This window comes from Lemur catta, chromosome 1, assembly GCF_020740605.2.
Source record: "Lemur catta isolate mLemCat1 chromosome 1, mLemCat1.pri, whole genome shotgun sequence".
NCBI classification, from domain to species: domain Eukaryota; kingdom Metazoa; phylum Chordata; class Mammalia; order Primates; family Lemuridae; genus Lemur; species Lemur catta.
In genome coordinates this window covers 106,592,582-106,619,156 of record NC_059128.1, presented here as the reverse complement: position 1 = coordinate 106,619,156, position 26,575 = coordinate 106,592,582, and the positions used below count along the sequence as shown (strand labels likewise).

Sequence of the window (26,575 nt, the reverse complement as noted above, 5' to 3'; positions counted from 1 at the left end):
CGGCCGCGGCCATGACGCAGGGTCCCGGCGGGCGCGCGCCCCCCGCGCCCCCCGAGCCCGAGGCGCCCACCACCTTCTGTGCGCTGCTGCCGCGCATGCCGCAGTGGAAGTTCGCGGCCCCGGGCAGCTTCCTGGGCCGCGGCCCCGCGGCGGCGCGGGCGGCTGAAGCTGCTGGGGTCGCCGACCCCCAGCCGGAGCCCGCAGGCCCGGCGGGCGTCCCGGCGCTGGCGGCCGCTGTCCTGGGCGCCTGCGAGCCGCGCTGCGCCGCGCCCTGTCCCCTGCCGGCGCTCAGCCGCTGTCGGGCCGCGGGGGCACGGGGGCCACGGGGCGCTCGGGGGGCGGCCGCGCCCCCAGACGCCGGGGCCGCCGAATGGATCCGCAAAGGCAGCTTCATTCACAAGCCGGCACACGGCTGGCTGCACCCCGACGCTCGGGTCCTGGGGCCCGGGGTCTCCTACATCGTGCGGGTGAGTGCACCGGCCGGGACTCGCGCGTCCTGTCCTCCCCACTCTCGCGGCCTGGGGCTCCTCTCCCCCACTTTTTCTCTGGGATTCCGAGAGCCAGGAGTCCCCTCCCCAGCTTCCCTCCCGTCCCCACCACCTCGGACCCCCATCTCCACTCTGCGCTCGGCGGCCGCCCCCACCCGGGAGGCGCTGGGGTCCAGGTTCCCACGGCGTCACGTGGGGAGGAGCGGGGAGAGGGCGGCAGGTGGGACAGGGACACGCATGCGCAGGTCGAGCACTCGCTCCCCCCACCATCCCGGTTGGGCAGGAGAGTCCAGGAGTGAGGACAGGAAGGGGCGTCTGCCGCCCGGAGTCCCCGGGAAAAGCTCCATCACAGACGACAGAATGGGGACCTGGGACCTTGGCCCGAGACGGGGGCGCGGGAAGGGGTGTTTGGAAAGGGGCCGCGCCCAGACAGACCTCGGGATTCCCGGCGTGGGACTACAGGGGCTTCGAATGTGGCTAAAGAAACGGGCCTTTATTTATCCCGGGTTTTTATTATGAACCTTTTCAAACATACAGAAAAGCTGGGCGAGTGGATCGCCGGTGCACCTCCACCTAGGTCGGTGAATATTCACCTCTGCTCAATGTATGTAGCACCATATACGGTAAACCATTTGAAAGAAAACTACAGGTGTACTGGGCCCACCATTCAGTACTCCCTCTGGCCTTCCGAGAGAGCTGTTTTCCTACAACTACAGTTCATTACTGCACTAGGAAAACGATCCATGATCTCAAAATGCCCGTTCAACATCAGGCAGTATTCACATCTCCCCAGCTGTTGCTCTGGGACCAGGGTCATGAAAGTTTATGTGTTTGCGTTTGGTTGTTATGTCTTTGCATTTTCTAGAACAGTCCCCCAACACCCCTTGTCCCCCTCACGCTACACTGGGTTGAGTAGTGTCCCTCCAAAATCCATGTGCAAAATCCATGAAGGTGACCTTATTTGGAAATAGGATCATTGCAGATGAAATCAAGTTAAGGTGAGGTCTTGCGGGATTGGGGAGGGTCCTAATCTGATGATCGGTGTCTTTGTAAGAAGAGAGACATTTGGACACAGACACACAGAGGAGGTGGCCGTGAGAAGGCAGAGGCAGAGACGGGGGTGCTGCAGCCACATGCCAAGGAACACCCCAGACTGCCGTGGGCCACCAGAAAGAAGCTGGCTGCAGACACTCATTCCCACCTTCGTGGTCGGGGCCGGAGCATGGAAGGAACCATCTGGGATGCTGTTGGACATGCAGAGCCTCAGGCCGCACCCAGACCTGCTGAGCCAGAGCCCGCCTTGATTCCCTGGGTCTGTGTAGACTTTAAGGTCCAGGTGCCTCACATTCTGGGTCTGTTTTCTGGCGGTGCTGTTGGCTTGCTCTTTTGTCCTGTCCTCTTGTGTCCCGTCAGTTTGTTCTCCAGGCTTGACTGGATGCATTGTTGGAGGAATGTTTCGTGGAGGATGCCAGGGGCTTCCTTCATACCACATCCCTCCAGGGCAAGTCACGCTAGGCCATCAGCTATGGATGTGGGATTTGGAAGGTCAAGAATTCAGACACTAGTGTTGTTAGCATTCAGGATGTTGGGTTATGATAACTGTGATGTTTTTCATCAATGTAGGCCCATGCCTGTCGGGTACAGACCACAAGTAGAAAGGGAGAAAGATCTGGTTCCTCCTCTCAAGGGGATTAGATTCCAGTGGGAGAGACAGGCAGTAAATAAGTAAGAGAACAAATGGGGAAATAGCAGGGATTGTGGGGACTCTGCTAAGGTAAAATCGTGTGACGTCAGCGCAGGAGACTGGAGTGGTCAGGGGAGACATCTCAGGAGGTAACGTTTGAACTGAGCCCCAAAGCTGCGGAAGCCACAGACATGAAATGATTGGAAGAAGAGTTCCAGGCAGGGGAGCCGCAAGTGCAAAGGTCCTGGCCCTCGTGGTGCCTTCGGCTGTGGGTCACCACACACCTGGCTCAGAGCGGCTCAGAGGTGAAGAGAGGTTGACTGTCTCTTGGGAGAAAACCCCCTAGGTCAGTGGCTTGATGACTTCACGGATCCAGGTTGTTGCTGTCTGTCCTGGGGTGAACAGTGTCCCCTTACTCATGCCACCCAGAGCCTCAGAATGAGACCTTACTTGGAAATGGGGTCTCTGCGGATGTCACTGGTTGAGATGAGGTCATTCTGGAGTAGGGTGGGCCCTGAGCTAGTGACGAGTGTCCTTGTAAGAAGGCTGAGTGAAGACACGCAGGCCCTGTGAGGACACAGGCAGAGATCCGAGTGGTGTAGCCACGTGCTGAGGGGCACAGAGGGCTGCCAGCCACCACCACTACCTGGGAGGGGTAGGAAGGACCCACCCCTGGAGCCTCCGGACAGAGCATCGCCCTGCCCACACCTTGATCTTGGACTTCTGGCCACCAGACCTGTGAGAGGACTGGTTTCTGCTGTTTTGAGCCACCTGGTTTATGGTAATTTGCTGGGGCAGCACAGGAGACTCAGATGCCGTGCTTGGCGCCTCTGCTCTGCCTTGAATCCGCTCCTGTCCTGGCCAAAGACGGCGGCTGTGGTCCTGCAGAACACAGCCCTTTCTCTCTGCATCTCCTTTGATGAGTGAGGATGCCTTTCCTGGGAAGCCCAGCTGGCTCCCCTCAGGTCCCACTGGCCGGAACTGCCACTGACCTTCCCCAGAGCAGCACTGCCCGTAGGACTTCCCGTGTCTGGCTGTCCGGCAGGGCGGCTGCTGCTCACGTGTGGCTACTAGGACTTGAGATGGGGCTTATGCAACCGAGGGGGTAAATTCTTAATTTTACTTAATTTTAAGTTAAATTTAAAGAGACACGCAAGGCAAGTGTTCTCTCCCCCATTCCCACACCCCGTTGGCTGGAAATGGCAAACTCCACTCCTGGCAGGGGCCACCAAACTGGCTGAAACCAGTGATGAGCAGGGTGTGGTCCCCAGGCCAGCAGCACCAGGGACATTTGGGAGCTGGTTGCAGATGCAGGTTCTTGGGCTCCACCCCACACCTGCTGGATCAGAGACTCTGGGAGTAGCCCGAAATCTGTGCCCACCAAGTGATCTGATGCTCGCTCAGGGTTGAGAACCTCCAGCTAATGTCAATTGTTTGCAATCCTGTTGGATTAACCACTGCTTATTTATAACAAACATTTTGTAACCCTCCACACCTGAAATAAAATCCAAATCTATCTATAGCACCTACCTACACATTGATTCCCCCCAAATCAGCGTGATGTCCCAGCTGTGATAAAAGCAGAAACACAATGACATCAATTCATGATAACTTATTTCAGTGCATAAGTGTGCAGGCTTTACTCTCCTAGAATCACACACAGAGCTTGTATCTTCACGAAGGTCTTGATTCGTGTGACGGCCACAAGTGGAGCAGGTGTTATTCCAGCAACTCGGACACCACGACCTGAGTCACTGCATAGGAAGTGGTGGCTGAAAGAGTGAACGACACAAAATAAAGCCTCCTGTCAATTTACAGAATAGTTCCATTAAATTCAGTGTATATTAAAACCATACCAAAAAGTTAAACATAGAATTACCATAGGACCCAGCGATTTCACTTCTGTGTATGTACCCCAAAGAACTGAAAGCAGGGACTCAAAGAGGTAGTTGCACCCCCATGTTCAGAGCAGCACTATTCACAGCAGCCAAAAGGTGGAAGCAGCCCAAGTGTCCGTGGGCAGATGACTGGATCAACCCACGTGGTTCCATCCACACTGGAACATCACTCAGCCAGGAAAAGGGACGAGGCTCAGACAAAGGCTACAGCGTGGATGCACCTTGAGGACATCGTGCTCAGTGAGAGACGCCAGACACAGAAGGACACATCCTGTGTGATTCCACTCACAGGAGGTCCCTGGAGTCATCAGAGCCACAGAGACAGGAAGCAGGATGGTGGGTGCCAGGGGCTGGGGAGGGGTTGGGGAGTCAGTGTTTCATGGGGACAGAGCTTCAGTTTGGGAAGATGAGAAAGTTCTGGAGATGGAGGGTGATGATGGTTGTATAGCAATGTGAGTGTGCTTAATGCCGGTGAACTGTGCACTTAAACATAATGAGATGGTAAATTTTATGTTATGTGTATTTTACCACAAGAAAAAAGTAAACAATCAAAAATGCCCTAATATCTCATGTTATGGGTAAGATGGAGTTAAGTTCAAGGCGTGATATTCACGAAAGGCTTTTCCCATACATGAAGTCCAGGAGAACATTCTGAAGTCCTTGGGGACAGTGTGGCATCAATGTGACACTCCCTCTGTTTAGTTTTTGTAAGTCTGAAATTCTATCAAGATGAAAAGTTACCCCAAAACCCACTAGTACAAGGAATTCCTTTGTGTTGGTTATCTAGATTCACCACTACTGACGTCTTGCCACGTTGAATGTGTCATTCTCTCTGGGTAAATTGTTATTACTGTTATTATTATTGATGAACAATTGAAAAAAAGTTGCAGCCATGGGCCCCCTTCACCCTCAAACATGTCAGAATATATGTTCTAAGGACAAGGGTTCTCTCTTACATAATTACAGTATAATTAGCAAAATCAGGAAATTTATAATTATTACAATACTGCTACCGAATTTTCAGCCCGTATCTAAATGTAACTGATTTTCCCAATAATGTCCCTTCAGAGCAGCTTTGATTCCCTGTCCGACGTTGTACTTGGCTGTGACAGTCCCTCCGTCTTTCTGTGGGCTGCCCGAGGCTGGCGTTGGTGAAGAGTGCACAGCGGGAAGCTCGGAGGGTGCCGTCCTTCCCGGTCAGCATGTCAGGAGGCCCAGGGTGTCTGGTGCTGGAAACTTTGATCAGCTGGTGTCCTGGGGTGAACAGTGTCCCCCTAAACTTATGTTCACCTCAAACTTCAGAATTTGACCTTATTTGGGAAAAGTGCCTTTGTAGGTGGAATTAGTTAAAATGAGGTCATGCTAGAGTGGGGCAGGGCCTGATCCAGTGGCTGGTGTCCTTACAAGAAGATGGGAAATTTGAGCTGGGTGTGATGGCTCACACCTGTAATCCTAGCACTCTGGGAGGCCGAGGTGGGAAGATTGCTTGAGGTCAGGAGTTCGAGACCAGCCTGAGCAAGAGTGAGACCCCCCCAGTCTCTACTAAAAATAGAAAAATTAGCTGGGCGTCGTGGGGTGCCTGTAGTCCCAGCTACTCTGGGAGGCTGAGGCAGGAGGATCGCTTGAGCCCAGGAGTTTGAGGTTGCTGTGAGCTACGCTGAAGCCACGGCACTCTAGCCTGGGCAACACAGAGAGACTCCGTCTAAAAAAAAAAAAAGAAGAGGGAAATTTGGACACAGACACAGAGGACATGGCTGTGTGAAGATGGAGGCAGAGACTGGAGTGACACGGCCACAGGGATGGCCAAGGGATGCCTGGAGCTACAGGAGCTGGGGGAGGAAGGAGGCTCCCCTGGAGCTCTGGTTGGGAGCGTGGCCCTGCCCACAGCTGTTCTCAGCCTTCAGGGCTCCAGGACTGGGAGAGGATGGATCCCTGTCGCTTTAAGGCCCCCAATTTGTGATCATTTGTTACGGCAGCCCCAGGAAACACACAAACTTGATAAGGTGACATTTCTCCCTCATAAAGGTACCACTTGTTTCCTTTGTAATTAGGAGGTATCTGTGGGGACTTGGCAGGCAGAGGGATAACATACTTACAGTGAAGTGCACAGGGAGATCTCAAGTGTGCGGCTCCTGGATGCTTTGCTCTGCTGCCTGGGAGCCACGCCCAGGCGCGGCTGCCCGGGGCCCTCCTGGCTGGCACTGCCCACAGAGGTTGCCACCACCCCAGCCCCTGCACCATGGTTTGCTTTTGTCTGTTCTTGGATGTTGTCAAGACAGAGAGATTTGAGACTGTGCAAATAGCCTGGTTCTCAACCAACTTTCACTGATTTGTTTTAGAAAAAACTTACGATTTTTGTGTGAATGGACACTTTTTATTTTAATGGTTACTGGGAAACCAGTGGTAGGCATCAAAACAGGGGGTTATAGTGACAATATGTAGTTTCCTTTTTTTCTCATATAAATTTTTAGAAATTGAGATATAATTCACATGCCATAAAATTTACCCATTTAAACCGTATAATTCAGTGTTTTTAGTGTATTCTCAGAGTTGTGCAACCCTCACTGCTATCTAATTCCAGGACATTTTCATCATTGTGGAAGAAATCCCATCCCATTAAGCAGTCACTTCCCGCCCCCTCCCCAGCCACTGGTGACCACGAATCCATGTCCCAACTCTGTGGATCTGCCTGTTCTGGACGTTTCATATAAATGGAGTCTCACACTGTGTGTCCTTCTGTGTCTGGCATCTCTCACTGAGCATGATGTCTTCAAGGTCCATCCACGCTGTGGCCGGTGTCAGAACCTCGTCCCTTGTCATGGTCGAATGATGTTCCATGTGTGGATGGGCCACGTGTGCTTATCCATCATCCACTGATGGACATTTGAGCTGCTTCTTGCAATTTCCATTAAAAATAAGCTCAGTTATTTTTATAAGTGAAGTTTACTTAAAAGAAAAATATTAAGTATTAATAAATGATATCTATGCAGATATGGCAGAGGTTATGGAGGTGGGACCCAGTGGCTGAAGTCAGGGAAAGTAGTGGGGAGGTGGAAGTCGCCTGGGCTGGGAGGGTGGAGCCTGGACCAAACCCACACAGTCACTTGTACACACACCTGTAGCCCACAAGCTGGTGTATCTGTGGGATAAAGTCCTAAAAATAGAGTTGCATAGTCAAAGCATTTGTGTGTTTATCATTTTTTAAAAATCTGAGGTAAAATTCGCATTAGAAAAATTCAGTGGCATTTAGTACATTCACAATATTGTGCAACCACTGCCTTTATCTAGTTCCAGAACTTTCTCATGACCTCCGTAGGAAACCTGTCCCTATCAGCGGTCACTCCCCATCCCCTGCCCCTGCCCCAGCAGGACACCAGACTTGGAAGGGCACTGGGGCCCTCGCCCCTCCTGCCCTGCAGCATTGAAGCAGGTCCTGGAGCTTTGCTGGGCGCTTCTCTGCCCTCTTGTCCCCCAGCACTGTCTCTCTGAGACTGTGAGTGACTTTCCATGCACATGGTTGTCCGGACCACGAGTCGGCAAATTCCCCGTGAAGGGTCAGATGGTGGACAGCTTGTCTTTGTAGGCCAGACGGCCTCTGTCCTCACCGTTTGCCAGCCCGGGCTGAGCCCGGGGGACATAGGAGTGAGCAAAATCGCCACTGCCCCGTGTGGCTTGGCTTAGGTTCCCGTGGAACAGAACAAGACCCTTAAAGAAGCCAGATGGTTAAAGGAACAGACACAGTAGAGCCTGCGAGGAGAGAACCAGGCTCTGGAAAAACAGAATAGCAAAAGTCAGTCATTGGAGGTGGCTCTGACAGGCGATATTGAAGTTGGGCCTGAAGCGGGGAGGAACCAGTAGCACAAAGAGGTGGGGAAGGTCAGGGGCAGGTGCAAAGGCCCTGGGGCAACTGGCTGGAGTTGTCAAGGCTTAGCAGAAAGGCTTGACCCCAGGGTGGGCGAGGAGGTAAAGGCTCATCCAAGAAGGGTTCTTCTGGGCAGTGCTTCGGACCTGCCTCTGACGCCTTGTTCTCTCTTTTCCCTTAGTACATGGGCTGCATCGAGGTCCTCCGCTCCATGCGCTCCCTCGATTTTAACACTCGCACCCAGGTGACCAGGTGAGGCTTCGCAGGGCTGATGTGCTGCGTCATGAGGGGTGGCGGGAGTGGGCAAGGGGACATGTGGCCCACTTGCAGGGTTGGGGAGCAGCGCTGCACGGTTGGGAGGCGGCTGGGTGGGCGCTGCCCTTGGCCCTGCTCTGACCCCGCTGTATGCATCAGGGTCACCCACGCACCCCAGACTTCAGTCTTCCGCAGAGTTGTGCTGGCTTCAGGAGGGGTGTGGGGAAGGCCCGGGCCAGCAGGTGCTGGCTGCTTCCCTCTGGACCCTGGGGGTATGGCAGAAGGCACAGTGGCCTCCCAGTGCTCCCAGCTGCCCGGAACAGTCATGAAGAGTCCTGGATATGGCCAGGGCTTAAGCAGGGAAGAGACCAACATCTTTTTTCATGTAAAAACTGGCTTATTCCATTCACCATAGGCTTAAAAAACTAGTTTGTATGTGAATATGTGAGATACAATTCACCCATTTGAAGCGTACAATTCAATACTTTTTAGTATTTTCACAGAGTTGTGCAACCACCACCTCTATCTAATTCCAGAACATTTAATCACCCCCAAAAGGATATTCTGTCCCCATCAGCAGTCACCCCCCCCCCCAGCCTCTGGCACCCACGAATCCATGTCCTTTCTCTGTGGATCTGCCTGTTCTGGACGTTTCATATAAATGGAGTCACACACTGTGTGTCCTTCTGTGTCTGGCATCTCTCAGTGAGCACGACGTCCTCAAGGTCCCTCCACACTGTGGTCTGTGTCAGAGCCTCGTCCCTTTTCATGGCTGAGTGATGTTCCACTGTGTGGATGGACCACGTTGTGAGTGTCCATCATCTGTCCGTGGATACCTGGGCTGTTTCCACTTTTTGGGGATTCTTAGGAATCAGGCTGCTCTTGGGACCGCGGTTCCTCAGACTGTCTCTTACACCACTTGGGGTCAGTTCCTGCCGCTGCTGAGAGCAGAGCTCATCCCTCCTGAGCCGCAGCTGGGCTGACCCAGGATGGGGTCAGGCTTGGGGCCTTCTGCTCCCTGTATCCAGTTCCCGGACCTGACCCTGCATCTCTGGTGCTGGCTGAGGCCCAGGGATGTCCTGGTCACTGGGAAAGAAAGAGGGTACAGGGGGTGGGGCCACCTATACTGGCTGGGGGGTGGGACAGGGGCGTTGCCCTCTGCACTGGTGCAAAGTAGGCGGGGCTGCCTGCAGGGTGCAGGGGTGGGGCCAGGGGCAGGGCCACCTGCATGGTGCAAAGTGGGCGGGGCTGCCTGCAGGGTGCAGGGGCGGGGCCATCTGCTGGTGCAGAATGGAGCTGTCTGTAGGGTGCAAGTGGGTGGGCTGGTGCCAGCTCCCTCCTCTGCCTCTCCCCTCCTCCCCTCCCTAATCCCCACCCTTCTTTGAACTTCCCCCTAGACTCCTTGCCTCTCTGAACCCCCTTCCTCTCCTAGTTCCCACCGCCTAACCCCCTCTTGTCTCAGGCTCCTGCCTCTCTCTGAGCCCCCTGCTCTCCCCAAGCTCCCTGCCTGACCACTCCCCACTTCTAACCCCAGGGAAGCCATCAATCGACTCCATGAGGCCGTGCCCGGTGTCCGGGGCTCCTGGAAGAAGAAGGTGAGTGAGGGGCTGTGGTCCCCAAGTGGGGCTGGTGGGTGCAGTCAGAGTCAGTGGGGGGTATCATGGCCATCCTGGGGGCCCCCTGTGGTCCCGCCCCACATGGCTGGCCCTCTCTGTGCTCACCCACCCCAGGCCCCCAACAAGGCCCTGGCCTCCATCCTGGGCAAGAGCAACCTGCGCTTCGCGGGCATGAGCATCTCCATCAACATCTCCATCGACGGCCTCAACCTCTCTGTGCCTGCCACGCGCCAGGTGGGTGCTGCCACCACGACTCCTCCCTCAGCTCCCCCAGCCCTTCCTGGGATGGTCCAGGAGTATTTGGACTCACCCTGAGGTGAAGCCGGGAAGGTGGTGGTGGGCACAGGGCCACGTGCAGCACGTGGGTGCCCGTGTGAACGTGTTTATCCAGAAGTGTGTGCTGAGGCCCCACTGAGAGCTGGGAGCAGAGGGCACCACCGCCACCCTTGTAGAGCTCAGCCCAGGGTCTCCTGCGCAGGCCATGCCACCCCCACAGTGGGCACAGCCAGGGAGCTCCTGGCAGGGTGGGTGGAGGCCAGGGACACTGCTCAGCACCCTGCCGTGCCCAGCACAGCCCCACTCAGAGAATGGCCCAGCCACGGATGTCCACAGCACCCGGGGGAGAGACACTAGCTTCCAGTCTTCAGGTGGAAACAAACACAAAACCTTAATTGCAGAGATGAGGGAGTAATTACACCAAGCAGCACTATGAGGCCAGGTGAAGGTTGTCCTGAGCCCAGGTAGGGCACCATGTCCTAGGTGGGACATCAAGGAGGGCTTCTGGGAGGTGGTGAGGAGGAGAGGGGAGGGAATCTCAGGCAGAGGAGGCGTGTCTCTATGGAAGGAGTTAGCACAGACCGGGGTGAGGAGTTTAGGGTCTACCCAGTGGGGCACAGTTATCCTGGCAAGTTTCAGGCCGTGAAGTGATGTGGTCTGATCCGTATTTGACATTGATTGACAGGGGTCAGTGGAGCAGTGGTTGTGGGGGTTGCGGCTGTGTCCAGGAACCCATGGTGGCGCCTGAGTGTGTGGAAAGGTGGCCAGATTCTCGATAAATTTAAGAGGCAACACTGACAGGCTCTGCCAGTGTGTTCTCTGTGAGGGCAAAGGAGCATTTTGGGTGCTGCTGGGTTCCTGGCAGAAGCTGCTGGCGGAGTAGCATAAGCCCAGGGCAGGCACAGAGGGAGAACAGGCTGTGGGAGGGCCGTCCACGTGCTCTGGACCTGTCTGTGTCCCAGGTGCGGTGGGGCACTGAAACATCTCATTTCAATCCGTCAGTGGTTGGCTTTCTAGTCTGGGATTGAACAGAGGCCTGGGCTGGGGTTGTATTGGCTAGCAAGGCACACGCGCATAACAAAACAACCCCAAACCTACAGCAGCGCGGCGACAGTATTCACTCAGCTTGTGTGTCTGTGGGCAGGCTGGCGTTGGCAGATCAGGGCGGGACTTGGTGGGTGGCACTGCCCCTCCCCCCGGCAGCACCAGCTCCAGCATCTTCCTTCATGGCACCGGCAGAGCCCTGAGAGGCCCCTGGAGGCCCAGCTGTGCCAGGCACCTGCTCCTGTCGCATGCTACTGGGAGTGTGCACTGCCCCTTTTTGTGGGAGGGGCTGGAAACCACACGTCAAGGGCATGGCTCCCAGGGTGGAAAATTGGGGGCAATAGGCAAGTTACCCCAGGAGCACCCCGGCAGGTGGGATTTGGAGCACTGGGTGTTAGAGGTCTTGTGGAACAGCTTGAACCGGTGCAGGGCTGGCAGTGGGAGACAAAGAGATGCCCAACCCCCAACACCCAACTGTCTGCCTGGTCAGTGAACGGGAATATGGGAGGCTGGGGACACAGACCTCACACCCGCATGATGGCTGGGAGCTCTGCTGGGAGCGAGGTTGCTGAGAGCGTTTGTTCGTAGGGTGCCTGGACTTGGAAGGGGTGTCCCGGGGAGTTTGCTGAGGCAGCGGTGCTGGTGCCGCGAGAAGAGTAGGACAGGACCTGGTCCAGGTCTGGTGGCAGAGCCATGGAGGTGCCATCGGAGAAGGTGGCGGGGCCACCGTGAGGGGTTGGGGTTTATCCAGGGAGCATGGGGTCCTGGGGCATGCTAGGCAGCACCCCAAGGCTGGTGTGGGGGCTGGCGGGTGGCGAGGGGAAGTCAGGGCTCCAGAGAGGAGGCTGATGGAGCTGGCGGCGAGCGGCTGTGGGCTGTGTCCACGTACGTGGTTTCCGTCTCTGCATCGTGCCTGCGAGGTGTAGACTGGTCACCCCGACTGACACGGAGGCTCCCAGAGGACCCTCCTCCCTGGCAAGGGTCAAGAAAGGAGGGAGGGTCCCTGGGGCTGAGGAGTGGATGTTTCCTGGAAGGGACGGGGGCTTGGCTGGTGATGGGGACACCTGGTGTGCTCTCAGGTCCTGGAGGGATGTGAGTGAGGGGCAGTAAAGGAGGTGGGGCCAGGCAAAGTATGCAAATGTGCATGCAAATGAGCCCACAGGGGCCACTGGCAGGTGGGCGAGGGAGGCAGGAGTGTGGGGTGGGCCCCTCCATGGCTGCTTGGGGACTGTATGATGGAGGGTGCTGGCTCATGTGTCCGTGTGAGTGTCGGGGTGGGTGCATGTCGAGGGTGTTCACGGTGGGGTGGCTTCTTTCTCATGTGGCTGTGTGACCTCAGATGGAGCCCACATAATTCTCAGGCCCCTGTCCTGTCCCGCTGGGGCCTCCACATCCAGCCAGACTCCTTCTTGGTCGTCTGGGCTGACACCGGACCTGCTGCCACAGCACCAGTCAGGGGCCGTGTCCCTCTCCACATCCCACAACCCTCGTCCCCTCCCTGTGGCCCTGGGCCAGCTGTGGCCTTGACCACATGTGTCCCGCCACACAGGTCATTGCCAGCCATCACATGCCGTCCATCTCCTTCGCGTCCGGCGGAGACACGGTAAGGCCAGGAGCAGGGTGGGTGGGTAGATTCGCAGCCCCTCATCCCCTGAGATCCTGCCTGTGGTACCCTCTGCCCACCCCCGAGGCCCCGTCCCCCTGCCTTGGTGGTGGGGGTGGTCTGGAGTCCCGGACAGGCGACCCAGGCGGGTCCAGTGGGCCCCCGCCCCCTCTCCCCCCAGGACATGACGGATTACGTGGCCTACGTCGCCAAGGACCCCGTCAACCAGAGAGGTGAGGCCCCTGGGCAGGCCGGGGGGGCCCTGTGGCTGGGGGGAGCAAGCCACGCGATGCTGCCTGACCCCCCCAGCCTGCCACATCCTGGAGTGCTGTGAGGGCCTCGCACAGAGCGTCATCAGCACTGTCGGCCAAGCCTTCGAGCTGCGCTTCAAACAGTACCTGCACAGCCCCCCCACGGCCGCCGTGCCCCCAGACAGGTAACCAGACCTGCCCCTCCATCTCCCAGAGACAGACCTGGGTACTCTCTGCCCTGCCCAAGGCAGAGCCCGGCTCCGTCTCCTCCAGGCCTGAGTCTCAGTCTCAAGTCCCTGCTCCCTCTGGGCCCCTGAGAACATCACTCAACCAGAGGATCCGTTTCCTCATCTGTAAAACTGGGATGAAAGCGACCCCCACCTCCCAGGACAGGGGACCCTAACCCTCCCTAGCCATGTTGCTGATGTCTCCCTCTGGCCACAGAAGATGGGTAAATGAATGACTGACGTGGCTGGGTGCTGATAAAACTTTATTTATAAACACAGAAATTTGAACTTCATGTAACTTTCACAGGTCGCAAAATATTATTCTTTGGATGTTTATTTATAATTTAAAAGTATAAAAGCCATTCTTAGCTTGGGGCTGGATTTGAGCCCCCTGCTCCGGAGAAAGAGCTATTTAAGTATCTGTTAAGTATCAGAAATCCAAGTTATGGCCAGGCACAGTGGCTCATGCCTATAATCCTAGCACTCTGGGAGGCTGAGACGGGAGGATAGTTTGAATTCAGGAGTTCGAGACCAGCCTGAGCAAGAGCGAGACCCCGTCTCTACTAAAAATAGAAAGAAATTATCTGGACAACTAAAAATATATAGAAAAAATCAGCCGGGCATGGTGGTGCATGCCTGTAGTCCCAACTACTTGGGAGGCTGAGGCAGGAGGATCGATTGAGCCCAGGAGTTTGAGGTTGCTGTGAGCTAGGCTGACGCCACAGCACTCTAGCCCGGGTAACAGAGCGAAACTCTATCTCAAAAAAAAAAAAAAGAAATCCAAGTTATGCCCACGAGCAGAAATTCAAACAGTAAGAACTCGCATGTGGACAGCGTGAGCCTCGTCCCTGCTGCCCACCCAGGTGAGGTGGCGCCATGCCCTTTACACAGGCACGCATGTGCCTCGCGGACAGTGCGTCCACCTGCTGTAGCTGGGATGTTGCTCCTCCCTGCTTTGCTCTCAGGAACCTCGCTTGCCTGAGTGAGCACCGTAGGATAAATTTCTACGAACTGCCATTGCAGGGCCAGAGGGCGAGGGTATTGCCCCCACCCCAACCCCAGGACAGCCTGGTTCTGCCTGTAAACCGTGTATCGTGGTCTTGGCTGCCCGGTGGGGAGGAGGTGGGCAGAAAGGAGTGCAGAGTAGCTTAATTGAGGAACTGTTGTTAATTTGTGCAAAAGCTCTGAAAAGTGTGCAATATCCCATTTTACAGATGAGGAAATAGAGGACCCCGTTACTGTTTTAAGAAGCATTTCCTGGCAGGAACACTCAGCTGATAGGTGGGGGGTGGGGTGGAGATTCAAACTCAAGTCTTCTCCTCCCAGAAGCTCATGCCGCAGGCCCCAGTGCCCCCTGGAGATCCCTGGGCTCTTCCTACCCTACCCCCGGCCACCCTCAGTGCTGGGCCTCCCTGTGCTACCGGCACTGCTCTCTGTCCCCAGGCTGACTGGGCAGGAGGAGTCGGCCTGGGGGGATGAGGATGAGGCCTCGGAACACAATTACTACAACAGCATCCCTGGCAAGGAGCCGCCGCTGGGCGGGCTGGTGGACTCCAGGCTGGCGCTGACGCAGCCCTGCGCCCTCGGGGCCCTCGGCCAGGTCAGCTTTGCCACCCTCGTGGGGGGATGCCTCTAGTGGCTGGTCCCTGGGGCCTCACCCCCAGCTTGCCTGCTGCTGCGGCTCTCCCTGAGCTACAGGAGGGGCCCCGCTCCCACCCCTGGTCCGTCACTCACAGAGACTCACAGATGGGCTCCATCTGCCTACTGGGCCCATTCTGGACATGGTTGACAGTGGTAGCATTTCAGACACGATTCCCACCCTCAGACATCCAATAAGTACTTACAGCAGTGCTTTGATCGTGGCCAGGAAAGGGACTACCGTGGAAGTAACGAGAATGTCCAACAGGGAGCTGGCTTTGCAGGGTGCCCAGGGGGGCAGTGCAGGGAAGGGCATCCAGGCAGAGGGAACAGAGTGTGCAAGACGGCAGGAGGGTGCAAACTGCCTTCTGGAGTGGCGAGGAGGCAGAGGAGGCTGCCCAGGGAGGGCAATACCACAGGTAGCTTGAGAGCCAGGGAGCCCCCCATTCGTTGTAGGTCTCCAGGAGGACTGGGGTGGGAGATTGGGGGTGCTGGACCAGGAAGAGGGGTTTGCATGTACCAAGGGGACCTCATGTTGCTCTTTTTCCAGGGCACATCTCCTGCTCAGAGAGATGCCCGCAGCCTGTCGTGGGACCTGGGGCCTGTGGGTACAGGTAGGGTGGGCTTGGGGCCTCTGCGTCTCCTCCCCTCACACTTTCCCCTCTGCCTTCCTTCACTTTCACCTATGAGCTTGTGTTTGCTCCTCGCACTCTGCTGAGATTTTAGCCACCAGCTTCCTTCTTTCTTTCTTTTTTTTTTTTTTTGAGACAGAGTCTTGATCTGTCACCCAAGCTGGAGAGCCATGGTGTCAGCCTAGCTAACAGCAGCCTCCAACTCCTGGGCTCAAGCGATCCTCCTGCCTCAGCCTCCCGAGTAGCTGGGAGTACAGGCATGTCACTGCACCTGGCTAAGTTTTCTATTTTTAGTAGAAACGGGGTTTCACTCTTGCTCAGGCTGGTCTCAAACTCCTGGGCTCAAGTGATCCTCCCGCCTCAGCCTCCCAGAGTACTGGGATTACAGGTGTGAGCTACTGTGCCCGGCAGAACTTTACTTTTTTTAGAGATGGGGTCTCTCTCTGTGGCCCAAGCTGGAGTGCAGTGGCTGTTCACAGGCTCCAACACAGCTCACTGTAGCCTCGAACTCCTGGGCTCAAGCAATCCTCCTGCCTCAGCCTCCGAGTAGCTGGGACTGCAGGTGCTGCTACCATGCCAGCTGGTTCATGTGTCCTGTTACACAGATGGGAGGCACCATGCTGTGGGCATTGTTCCCTTGATCCCTCTGGGGTTCCCACTGTGTCGGTGCCTCTTGCACAGCTGGGTGCTGTCCCCACCCCTGCAGTCTGCTTACCTCTGTGGTCCCCTCTTTTTGTTTTTTTTTTGAGACAGAGTCTCATTCTGTTGCCCAGGCTAGAGTGCCATGGCGTCAGCCTAGCTCACAGCAACCTCAAACCCCTTGGCTCAAGTGATCTTCCTGCCTCAGCCTCCCGAGTAGCTGGGACTACAGGCATGTGCCGCCATGCCCGGCTAATTTTTTCTATATATTTTTAGTTGTCCAGCTAATTTCTTTCTATTTTTTTAGTAGAGATGGGGCGGGGGGGGGTCTCACTCTTGCTCAGGCTGGTCTTGAACTCCTGACCTTGAGCGATCCTCCCGCCTCGGCCTCACAGAATGCTAGGATTACAGGCGTGAGCCACTGCGCTCGGCCTTGTGGTCCCCTCTTAACGGGCATTTAGGACCCCTCCATCTTCCTGCCACATAGGGCCACTGCTACACAACGTAGCGGCAGAGCCCCTCAAGCCCCCAGGAGTGCGGAACTGCTGGGTTGCTGCACTGACCCTGGCCACGTGACTGGGGGCTGCTAATCCACTCCCTGAGGCAGCCGTGCTGGCTGCTTCTCCCACCAGCTCCGCCTGCGGCTGCCTGTTTCCTAACAGCCTTGCTAACATCTGTGTTGAGCTTTTTTTAGACCTGCCCAAACAATCTGGGCATTTCACTGCCAAGCCTCAGAGACGCCACTGGCTCTCGATGCCTGTGGTTAAAGAAAGCCCATCCATCAAGTGCCCCCGAGGCACCAAGCTGCAGTCTGGTCCTGCTGCTTCTGCTCCGGGATGGTGGCTGTTCCCGAAACCCCAGGGCTCACCAGTGTGTCCTGTTCTCACTTCCCGTCATGCCTTTCCCAATTCTCTGGCCAAGAACTCCTACCGACACGTCAGTGCCCCCGCGCTTATGTCCGGGAACCCCTGCTGCCATCTGCCCCACGCAGTGTCTTCTCGCCCACTCCGACTCCTGCAGCAGGTTCCTGACCACAGGAGGCTGAGAGAATCTGCACCTTTCCCAGCAGGCTGGGAAGGCCGGGCTGAACCCCCGGCTCCCATCAGCCACCAGGGCTGGCGCAGCATTAGCATCCGTGTAGGGTCACACCCTTTGTCAGGGCAGAGGCCATTCGGTCAGGACCCAGCAGAATTGGGATGTGGCTCAGGGTGGACCCGGGCACAACTCCTCCACAGGTGCCTCGTAGCAGCAGTGGCTTTTGAGCCGTGTCACTGCTTTACATATTCAAAAATAACATTAAAAAAAGAGAAAAGAAGGCAAACCTAAAATAGAACAGATAGAAGAAATGACCCAACCACGCATCATGTTGATCACATAATTACAGGGAGAGCAGAGCTATTGTTATTATTTTTTAACCGTGGAGATTTAACATAAACAGTAGGAAGCTCTGGCCCTGGGGCCACCTTCCTGCCTGGGTGTCGGGGTCTGGTACCCGCAGCCCCCAACCGCACACGGTGTCTGCCGTGTCCCCGGCTGGGGTGCTGTGGGGCGCCTCATGCCTGGTGTGAGGCACGCCACGTGGTGTGCAGGGGGGCCTGCTACCACGGGGCCAGTGTGGCTCCCCCGTGGACCCCACACCCCTGCTTGTCGCCCACAGCCCCGCCGGGGGATGGCTACGTGCAGGCGGATGCGAGGGGCCCCCGGGTCTACGAGGGACACCTGTACGTCAACACCCAGGGTCTGGACGCCCCAGAGCCTGAGGACAGCCCCAAGAAGGACCTGTTTGACATGCGTATGTGGGGCAGCCCAGCCGGGGGGCCTCACCATGCAACCCTGTGGTCTCCCTGTGGGATCCCCAGTCTGAGGGCCGAGGCACAACCTTCTCCCCTGGACATGTCCCACGTCGACAGGGCGGGGGAGCCCGGCCTATTCTGGTGGGAGGCCCTGTCTGAGGGGGGGCCTCTGGCTGAGCTCCCTCGTCTGGCTGGGGTGGCCCCTATCCCCAAAAGTCTTCCTTCACGAAGTTTGCAAAGCTCCCTCCCCCACACCTGGCAATGCGACTTCTCCTTATTGCAATAATGACCGGGAGCTAAGTGCCTATTGAGCGCCTACTGTGTACCAGGCACGGGGCTAAGAGCTGGGCCCTCTGGTGCCTCACAGCAACCCTTGGATGGGAAAGGAGGGCTGGGGCTGTACTTCTGGGCAGGCAGGCCATCCCCCTGGGTGGCCAGACAGCCCAGCAGCCCCAGAGGAGGAAGTCACTTCCTGGCTGTCCCCCATTAAAGTCCCTGGGAGCAGCCGCTGCCTGGGAGGGTGAGAGGAGCCTCTGGGCTGGCCTGGTTGCCAGGGCTTAGCCTGCGTCAGGAGGGGGGGTCCTGGGGGGCCCAGGGCTGAAGGAGGCACCCAAGCCAGGGCCAGGGCTCTGGCACTTGGGGTGTCTGAACTGTGCCCCTTCCCACCTCCAGAAACGCCCCGTTTTACAATGAGGGCACCGAGGCTCAGAGGGGCAGTGTCCTGTCCCCTGTTGCGGGGGCACCACTGGGAGCCTTAGCCCGCGGCAGAGCAAGGATGGCATCACTGCTAGAGTTGGGACAAGAAAGCCGTGCCTGCCGTCCCCATGGTGCGTAGGGCTGTACTGGAGGTCTTGGCCAATGCGATAAAAAAAGATAATGGAGCCAGAGGCCAATGTAGCAAGACAAGAAAAAGAAAGACGTGTAAACATGGGAAAGAAAGAAATGCAGTCATTCTTTGTAAGTTCTTAGAAAATCCAAGACTATCTTGAATAATTAAATGAACCGGTAAGACCACGAAGCGAGGCCGAGAGTGAGCGGTGAGCACACAGCATGTCCCTCGGCTGAGCTTAACGGGAGGCCTGGCGCACAGCAGGTCACAGTCAGCATGGGTCGGACGTTCACCAGTGACTGCCCCATTCCTCCTGCCCGCTCCTCCCTTCCCACCAGGCTCCAATCCTGCCCCCACCCCACACTCCTGTCCTCGCCTGCAGGACCCTTTGAGGACGCCCTGAAGTTGCACGAGTGCTCGGTGGCAGCGGGCACGACGGTAACCCCTCTTCCCTTGGAGGACCGGTGGCCCAGCCCCCCCACCCGCCGGGCCCCCGTGGCCCCCACGGAGGAGCAGCTGCGGCAGGAGCCCTGGTACCACGGCCGGATGAGCCGGCGGGCGGCAGAGAGGCTGCTTCGAGCTGATGGGGACTTCCTCGTACGTGACAGCGTCACCAACCCTGGGCAGTATGTGCTCACAGGCATGCACGCTGGGCAGCCCAAGCACCTGCTGCTGGTGGACCCCGAGGGCGTGGTAAGGTGGGCACAGGTGGGCGGGGGACCTCGGGGTTGATGAAGCCCTTTCTAGATGACAAAGCCTTCTGTGTGTGCAGATCCTGTTCCCCTTGACTAGGGGAATTACATCACAAAGCACTTTCCTGCTTAAAAAGAGTTCTAGGGTTTACAAAAGATTTCCCAGCCTGTAAAGCATTTTGAGGTTTACAAAACATTTTCCAATTTCAAGGCCTTTCAGGGCTTACAAAATACCAGATTTCATCCATCGTGAGACGCACTTTCCCTCTCGCAGTTACCACTAATGCATCTTGCAAACAGTGCTGTATTTGAGGGATAAACACGGTGTTTTCAGTTGCTGATGTGTTTTAGGGTTTACAAACCATGTTTCAATTTAAAGGAGTTTTAGGGTCTTCAAGTTACCGAATTGCTTCAATTCTGAGATGTACACCTCCCTGTGGACATCTCCGAAATCTGGACTTTTTTTTTAAACCACCAATTGCATCTTTGAACTGCATCATTATTTAATAGGGAGGTTTCTCTCCCCTCTGTCCTCCTGGTGCATACAATAGTGGTGCGTCTTACCGTTGCTTTGAGCCAATCAGCTTTAGAAATCACCAGTTTCTGAAGCGTTTTAGGGTTTACAAAGCATTTTCCAATTTACAAGGAGTTCCTGGGTTTATGAAACATTTTTCAGCGTCCAAGGGCCTTAAGCTTCCCGGGTTATTTCCCAGGTGGGCAGGTGCTTGGGGCTTGGAGCTTTCTCAGAGTTTACAAAATGCTTTTCTGCCTCAGAACAACTGAATCCTCAGAACAAGGTTCAGGTGCCTGCGTGTTGTCTGTGTACAAAGCACACTCAGGCCCGGCCCGGCCCAGGCACTGCCGCCGGGGAGGCTGTCCATTCTCCCCGCTGCTGCCATCTCTGCCCTGTTTCAGGTCCCTCTGCCTAACCTCTGGCCCGGCGTGTGAGGTATCCGTTCTTCCCTAGGCCGGATTCCCACTCCGTTAATTGGACCCCTGGGATTAGATCCCAGGCTCTCATAGCCCTCCCACCAATACGGTGTTAAAGTGCAGATTCCCAGGTCCCCAGTGCCATGGAATTAGGTGGTTTTGCCTCGGGGGCTAGCAATGTGCACTTCACCCTGTTCCCAAGTGGTATGTGCCCAGTGGGTCTGGCATCATCACGAGATGCTTGCACCCAGTTCTGGCACTCAGGGATGCTGAGAGGTTCTCATTCCAAGATGCTCACGGCTTTGGGATTTGGGGATTCTGGGTTTGGGGTCTGCCTCTCCAGGATTTCAGGGGTGTGTTTGTTTCCCAGGGCTGCCCTACCAAATGGCCACAAACTAAGTGGCTTAAAACAGCAGAGATTTAGTCTCTCCCAGTTCTGCAGGCCAGAAGTCCACAATCAAGGTGTAGGCAGGGCTGGTTCCTCCTGTAGCCCCTGAGGGAGGATCTGTCCCAGCCCTCTCTCCAGCCTCTGGTGGTGGCCTGGGGTCCTTGGTGTTTCTTGGCTTGTGACAACACTGCTCCAGTCTCTGCCTCAGCCTTCGCACGGCCTCGTCCCCACGTGTCTCCATGTTTAAATTTCTCTCTTCCTGTAAGGACACCACCTGGGTAATCCAAGATGCTCTCATCTTGAGATCCTTAACTTGATGACACCTTCAAAGATGTTTATTCTAAATAAGGTCACATTCACAGGCTCTGGGGGTTAAGACCTGGACTTATCTTTCTGGAGGCCCCATCCTGGTAGTTCTGAGCCTGTGTCCATCCAAGGTTCTGGAACCCTCTGATGCAGTGGCTCTCAGACTTGGGTGTGCGTCAGAAGCACCTGGAGAGCTTGTTAACGCACATTTCCCAGTCAGTGTGTCCCGGGAAGGTTCGAGCATTTGCCTCTCGGACAAGCTGGTGACGCTGAGTCTTGGTTGTGCAGGTGCGGACGAAGGACGTGCTGTTCGAGAGCATCAGCCACCTGATTGACTACCACCTGCAGAACGGGCAGCCCATCGTGGCTGCCGAGAGTGAGCTGCACCTGCGTGGCGTGGTCACGCGGGAGCCCTGAGTGAGGTGTGTTGCGGGCCCCTGAGGGCTCCTTGCGTGTGCCCCCTTGCCAGATTCTTTCCTCATTTTAAAAACTGAGACACGATTCACATATTCAGTGGCATTTAGCACCTTCACAATGTGCAACCACCACCTCTCTCTAATTCCAGAACATTCCATCACCCCAAAAGGAAGTCTGTCCCCATCAGCAGTCCGTCCCCAGCCCTTCCCCACAGTTGCCTGTTCTGGACATTTCATATAAATGGAGTCACACACTGTGTGTCCTTCTGTGTCTGGTGTCTCTCACTGAGCACAATGTCCTCAAGGTCCATCCACGCTGTGGCCTGTGTCAGAGCCTCGTTCCTGTTCGTGGCTGAGTGATATTCCAGTGTGTGGATGGACCACACTGTGGTTGTCCATTCATCAATCCATGGACACTTGGGTTGTTTCCACTTTTTGGCTATTTGGAATCATGCTGCCATGAATGTGCACGTGCACATGTCTGTGTGGACATGTGCTCTCACTGTGCCTGGGTGGGCACATGCCTCAGAGTGGAATTGCTGGGCACTCAGGGCAACTCTGATTAACTGGTGATGAAATTACCTGACCTTCATGGACCCCAGCTGCTGGGTGCTGGGTCTTCCTTCCCAGAGGAGGCTGGCAACCCTGGAGGAGCGGTGGGCATCGCTGGAGAGGGCTGGTGTGTGAGCCAAGGCAGAGGAGAGGTTTTAGTGCTGGGGAGGAACAGGTAGGGCTGAGTGACTGCAAGATATCTGGGGCCCAGAAATAACACCGAAGGCAGTAATGATACCCGCTGGCACAGGCATGTGCGCAGCCCTTTGGTTCTGAGACAGGCGCTGGGCTTAGCCTGCTGGCTTTGTTTGCAGAGGAGGAAATAGCACAGGGAGGTTGCAGCATTGCCCTGGATCACACAGCAAGAGCAGGGGAGGCCTGGACCGGAGCCCTGGCTGCTCCACCCTGGGGCTGTGCTGCCCGAAACTGAGGTTTAGAGCTCGTGGAGATTACAGCCCGCTGGTCCCAAGGAGGCAGAAGAGCGGTGTGGGTGACACTGGAACCCAGGGCCCTGGCCACTGCCTTGGCCCTGACCGCAGCCCGTCTCTGCCCGCAGGTGATGTTCCCAGCCCTGGCTCCTGCTGTGCCGCGGCCTTGCAGCTCTCAGCCCTTCTCTCAGGCCCTGGTCAGGCCGAAACCGCCGCTGTCTCTCCTTCCTCCACACGAGCCTCTGGAATCTTCCTTTCTCCAGCCGGCCCTGGGCACCAGGCTGGGATTTTGGGGGCCCAGGAGCCCTCCTCTCGCTGGATCCCCGGCCGCCCACCCTCTGCCCGGAGTGAGGGCGCACATGCCAAAGACAGAGCCTCTTCTCGCCATTGCAGAACACAGAGCGGAGCAGCCACCGTGCCGAAGCCCTGGCCTCTGGGCCCCATCTCGCCCCAGCTGGACCGAGGCTACAGCCCTGGAGCGTGAGGGTTCCCAGTTCCCCGCAGTGGAAACCAATTCCTATCCCAGCTGGGCTTACTTTTCCCACCTGAGAAACTGGGTGCACAGTTGTCTCTTCGTGGGGAGAATTAAGGTGCTTTGGGGCTCTCAGGCCAGGGCAGACTCTGAGGTGGGGCAGCCTTGTGCTTGCCCAGGACGACGGGGCAGCTGGGCCGCTCAAGACAGCTGAGACGGGGGCAGCCATGAGCAGGAGGAAGGACATAGCTGCCTGCCCGGGCTGTGCCCCCCAGCTGTTGACCTGGACTGGACATTTGAATCTGTTTGTAATTAAACTTGGGAGTGACCATAGGAGCGTGAGCCCACCCGCACACTTAGGGGCCCTCACAGGGCTGGGGGCCAGGATGAGTCTCCCAGGAGGGGCTTGCGGGACCCTGATTTGGCCTCCCCGGGGGCCTGGATATGGAGAAAGGGAGGTGTGCCCGTGCTGGGCGGGGAGTGGGGCCCCTCTGCCCAGAATCGCCCCACCTCCCTCAGACACCGCTGTCTGATCCCGAGATAAAGCACATGTCAGCCCCCTGCTAAACACATCCCCAGCCTCACTTTGGAGACACCCTCATTTATCTCCTGAGTGCACAAACCGCTCTTTCCAGACACGCGCTGTATCTGACAAACGCTCCCTGTTTTCTTCCCCAAGATGCCCTGAACCAGCCCCTGAGCCCAGCCTCCTCAGTCTCCCCTTGTCCCGTTCCTTTGTCGGGACATCGCTCAGTGCCCTGACTTCCTCCCACACCCAGCCTCACTCTCAAGCCCCCCAACTTCTATTCCTTAGACCTGCCCTCGTGTTGCTTCTGAGCCTCTGGCTCCCAGAGACCCCCAGTTCTCCCCAGGACCCTCCCTGACTCCTCCCATGAACACGGCAGCATCTTTCCCAAGAGGTGCCCCTGCCTGCCACATCCTGCCAGCCACATCTGCCCAGGCTGAGGGCAGAGGTGCCCAGGTCTGGGTCCCTGGGGGAGTGTTGTCTGCAGTCAGCGGCCCCTCCCCATTCCCCTAGGGATATGTCTGGAAAGGGTGTGGAGAGTAGAACTACTCTGGTCTGCCCTTACCTAGGACAGAGCCTTCAGAAGGCAGGGCTGGAAGGGGACTTTGATGACATGTCTCTTATTTCAGAGACATGGAGACTGAGAGCCACTCACCCATCCATCCATCCACCCATCTATCCATCCATCCATTCATCCACCCACCCATCCATCTTCCATCCATCCATCCATCTACCCACCCCCACACCCCCAGCACCTTTAGGATGCCTGCACTGGGTACCGCTTATCTGCCAGGACCTCTGGTAGGCAGCCAGGATGCAACAGTGATCACCACAGACCTGCTGTTGTGGAGTTAACAGTCAAGTGATATTAATCAGCAAATCACCACTAAATGTATGACAGCTGTGAAAAGTCAGTGCTGGAGCTTAGAGATCCCAGGCAATCCGGGAGAGTTTCTTTGTGGAAATGACACAGGGGCTGTAGTAATCAGAGGATGGGCCCCAGGTGAAGAGGGGAGAGTTCTGGGCAGAGGAGAAGGCATGTGCAAAGGCTCTGTGGTGTGGCGCCCAGCATGGTCAGGGAGCAGAAGTGGCCCAGTGTCAGGTGAGATCAGAGCAGAGCAGGGATGAGGCTCCCTGTCAGGGAGAGCTGGCAGGGCCAGGGGGTGTGTGTGTGCATTCACAGTGAGATGAGATTATGCTGCTGCTGCTGGGGACAGGACAGGAATGGGGAGGGCTGAGGGGAGGCCCTGGGCCAGGGGAGTGTGGAGAAGTGTCAGATTCCAGAAATGTTGGGCCAGAGAGGTATCTCAATGCACCTCATTCATTCACAAATTCACAGCTCTGGGTCCTCCAAGGCCCAGGCTCCCCCCACACTCTGTCCTCTTTGGAGCCCCCGTTTACCTGGCACTCTGCTGGGATGTGGGCTAAGACCCACATGAACACAGGGTGCTCAGATTCGCCCTGTGTTGTAGGTAAGGAAACAGAGGCTCACAGAGAGGAAGTGATTTGTCCGAGACCACACCACCGGGAGGTGGCAGAGTTGTGACCGGGTCCCATCGTCCCCTTTAAAGCACTTTTTGCTTGAAACCACCTTCCTGTACTTCCTGCAAGCCTGTTACCCTGGGGCTGCCTAGGATTCAGGCCTGGCTCCCGGGAGGCACCCCTCCTGCTGAGCCCCCACCTGGGGGGGACTGAGGATGAGGTCACTCAGCATGAAGCGCACAACTCAGGCTGGGAGGGGCTCTGGTTGATACCGCCGGTCCCTCTAGCTTGAGCCTCCCCAGTCTCTGATGGAATTCCAGGAAGGCTGCAGCTCAGGGTACAGGGGTGGCCCTGGGGGACTGCTGCCAGGGCTGCTGCAGAGGGAGGCAGAAGAGCCAACCCACTGGAAGGACAGGCCTCCCTGTCACCGCCCCACCCAGGATGGGGAGTATCCTCCGGGCCTCAGTTTCCCCAGCCCCTGAATGTGATGGGGGCTGGGGTCAGGGGTAGGGCTGGCTGAGCTAGGCTGTGGGGGGTCAGGGGGTCTGGGTCTGGGATTCACTTCAAGGCCGGCAAGAGCCTCCCCAAGCTGAGACCTTCCCCTTACCAACACTTACCTCGCCGGTTGCGCTTTTGCAGACAGGAAACACATGGGATGCTGGGATGCAGGGACTGTCTCTGTGCCTGGACCGATGAGGAGCTGGAGGCACAGAAAGACCTGGGTGTTTGCCTGCAGTCATACAGCAGGGTCTACTGGCCCAGGGTTCCAGCCCCACTGAGCAGCTCCAGAGGAGCGTCCAATTGCTCAGTATGAAAACTGCACACACACCTGGGGCCTTCTCCCCACCCTAGCTGGGGGCGAGGGCCTGCACCCAGCTGGGCAGGGGTGGTGGGGAGTGGACCTCAACACCCAGGCTGGGCTGCTCATCAGAAGAACTGCCCTCTGCAGCCGGAGCCGTCCTTCCATCCCTGCCACTGTGCAGTGGCAAAAGGTGGCTCAGCGGCCCAAGGCCCTCCCTCCACCTCAGGCCTCGAGCTGCTTGCTGCAGGAAAGAGCACTGTTCTAGGAGTCACCGTTCCCATTGTAGTGCTCTCTGTCGGTCTGGCAAACATTTATTGGAGCCCCCAACTTGCCTGACTTGGGCGTCGGGAACAGCTCGGGGACAAGACCTCCACGATCCTTCCTCTCCAAGCAGTGGGGCCCAGCCAGGGCAGGGGACACCCACCACGCAGTTGCCTGAGGGCATTCTTCACATAGCTGAGGTTGGGGCTCAGGCCTGCCCAGGTGCCCTGGGGCAGCAGTCAAGCGGTGGGTTCCTCAGTCTGCCTCCCCTGTGGGACTGTGGGGCTGTGCTGTGGTTGCCCGGCACAAAGCAGGGTTTATGAGTTTGCTCGGTGGACAAAGCTGAGACGGCCCCTGGGGGAGTCACAGCTGCTCTGAGCCATGCTCCCCCTCTGGCCAGTAGGACCCTGGCCCCCCACTCCGAGGGTGGCCCAGCTACCCCTCACCTGCCTGCACCCCTCCTCTGCAGCTGCGCCAGCACTCACTTGTCCCAGCCCCCATCTCAGCGACTTGGGGATGTTTCCGGAACGTGGGAGGTTCCTGGACAATCGATAATTTAATAAAGTGCCAGGCGTCTGCCAGCCC

The 26,575-nt window shown here is 56.9% G+C and overlaps 1 protein-coding gene across 3 annotated transcripts; it reads left to right on the top strand.

The window, feature by feature from the left end:
- SHC2 (SHC adaptor protein 2) lies at nucleotides 1–23,491 on the top strand. 3 transcript variants are annotated; one of them, XM_045542195.1, is made up of 13 exons: nucleotides 1–467; nucleotides 8,114–8,184; nucleotides 9,722–9,782; nucleotides 9,918–10,037; nucleotides 12,673–12,726; nucleotides 12,908–12,959; nucleotides 13,036–13,162; nucleotides 14,648–14,804; nucleotides 15,393–15,456; nucleotides 17,771–17,905; nucleotides 19,118–19,428; nucleotides 21,340–21,473; nucleotides 22,576–23,491. In XM_045542195.1, exons 1-12 carry the CDS (start codon nucleotides 12–14, stop codon nucleotides 21,466–21,468), a joined length of 1,737 nt encoding a protein of 578 aa, XP_045398151.1. In that variant the 5' UTR covers nucleotides 1–11; the 3' UTR covers nucleotides 21,469–21,473; nucleotides 22,576–23,491. The 3 variants fall into 3 exon arrangements, with proteins under 3 accessions (XP_045398151.1, XP_045398156.1, XP_045398163.1); XM_045542207.1 differs by lacking the exon at nucleotides 1–467 and adding an exon at nucleotides 4,365–4,406; XM_045542200.1 differs by lacking the exon at nucleotides 22,576–23,491 and having other exon boundaries at nucleotides 19,118–19,433; nucleotides 21,340–21,467.
- The last annotated feature ends 3,084 nt before the right edge of the window (nucleotides 23,492–26,575 follow it).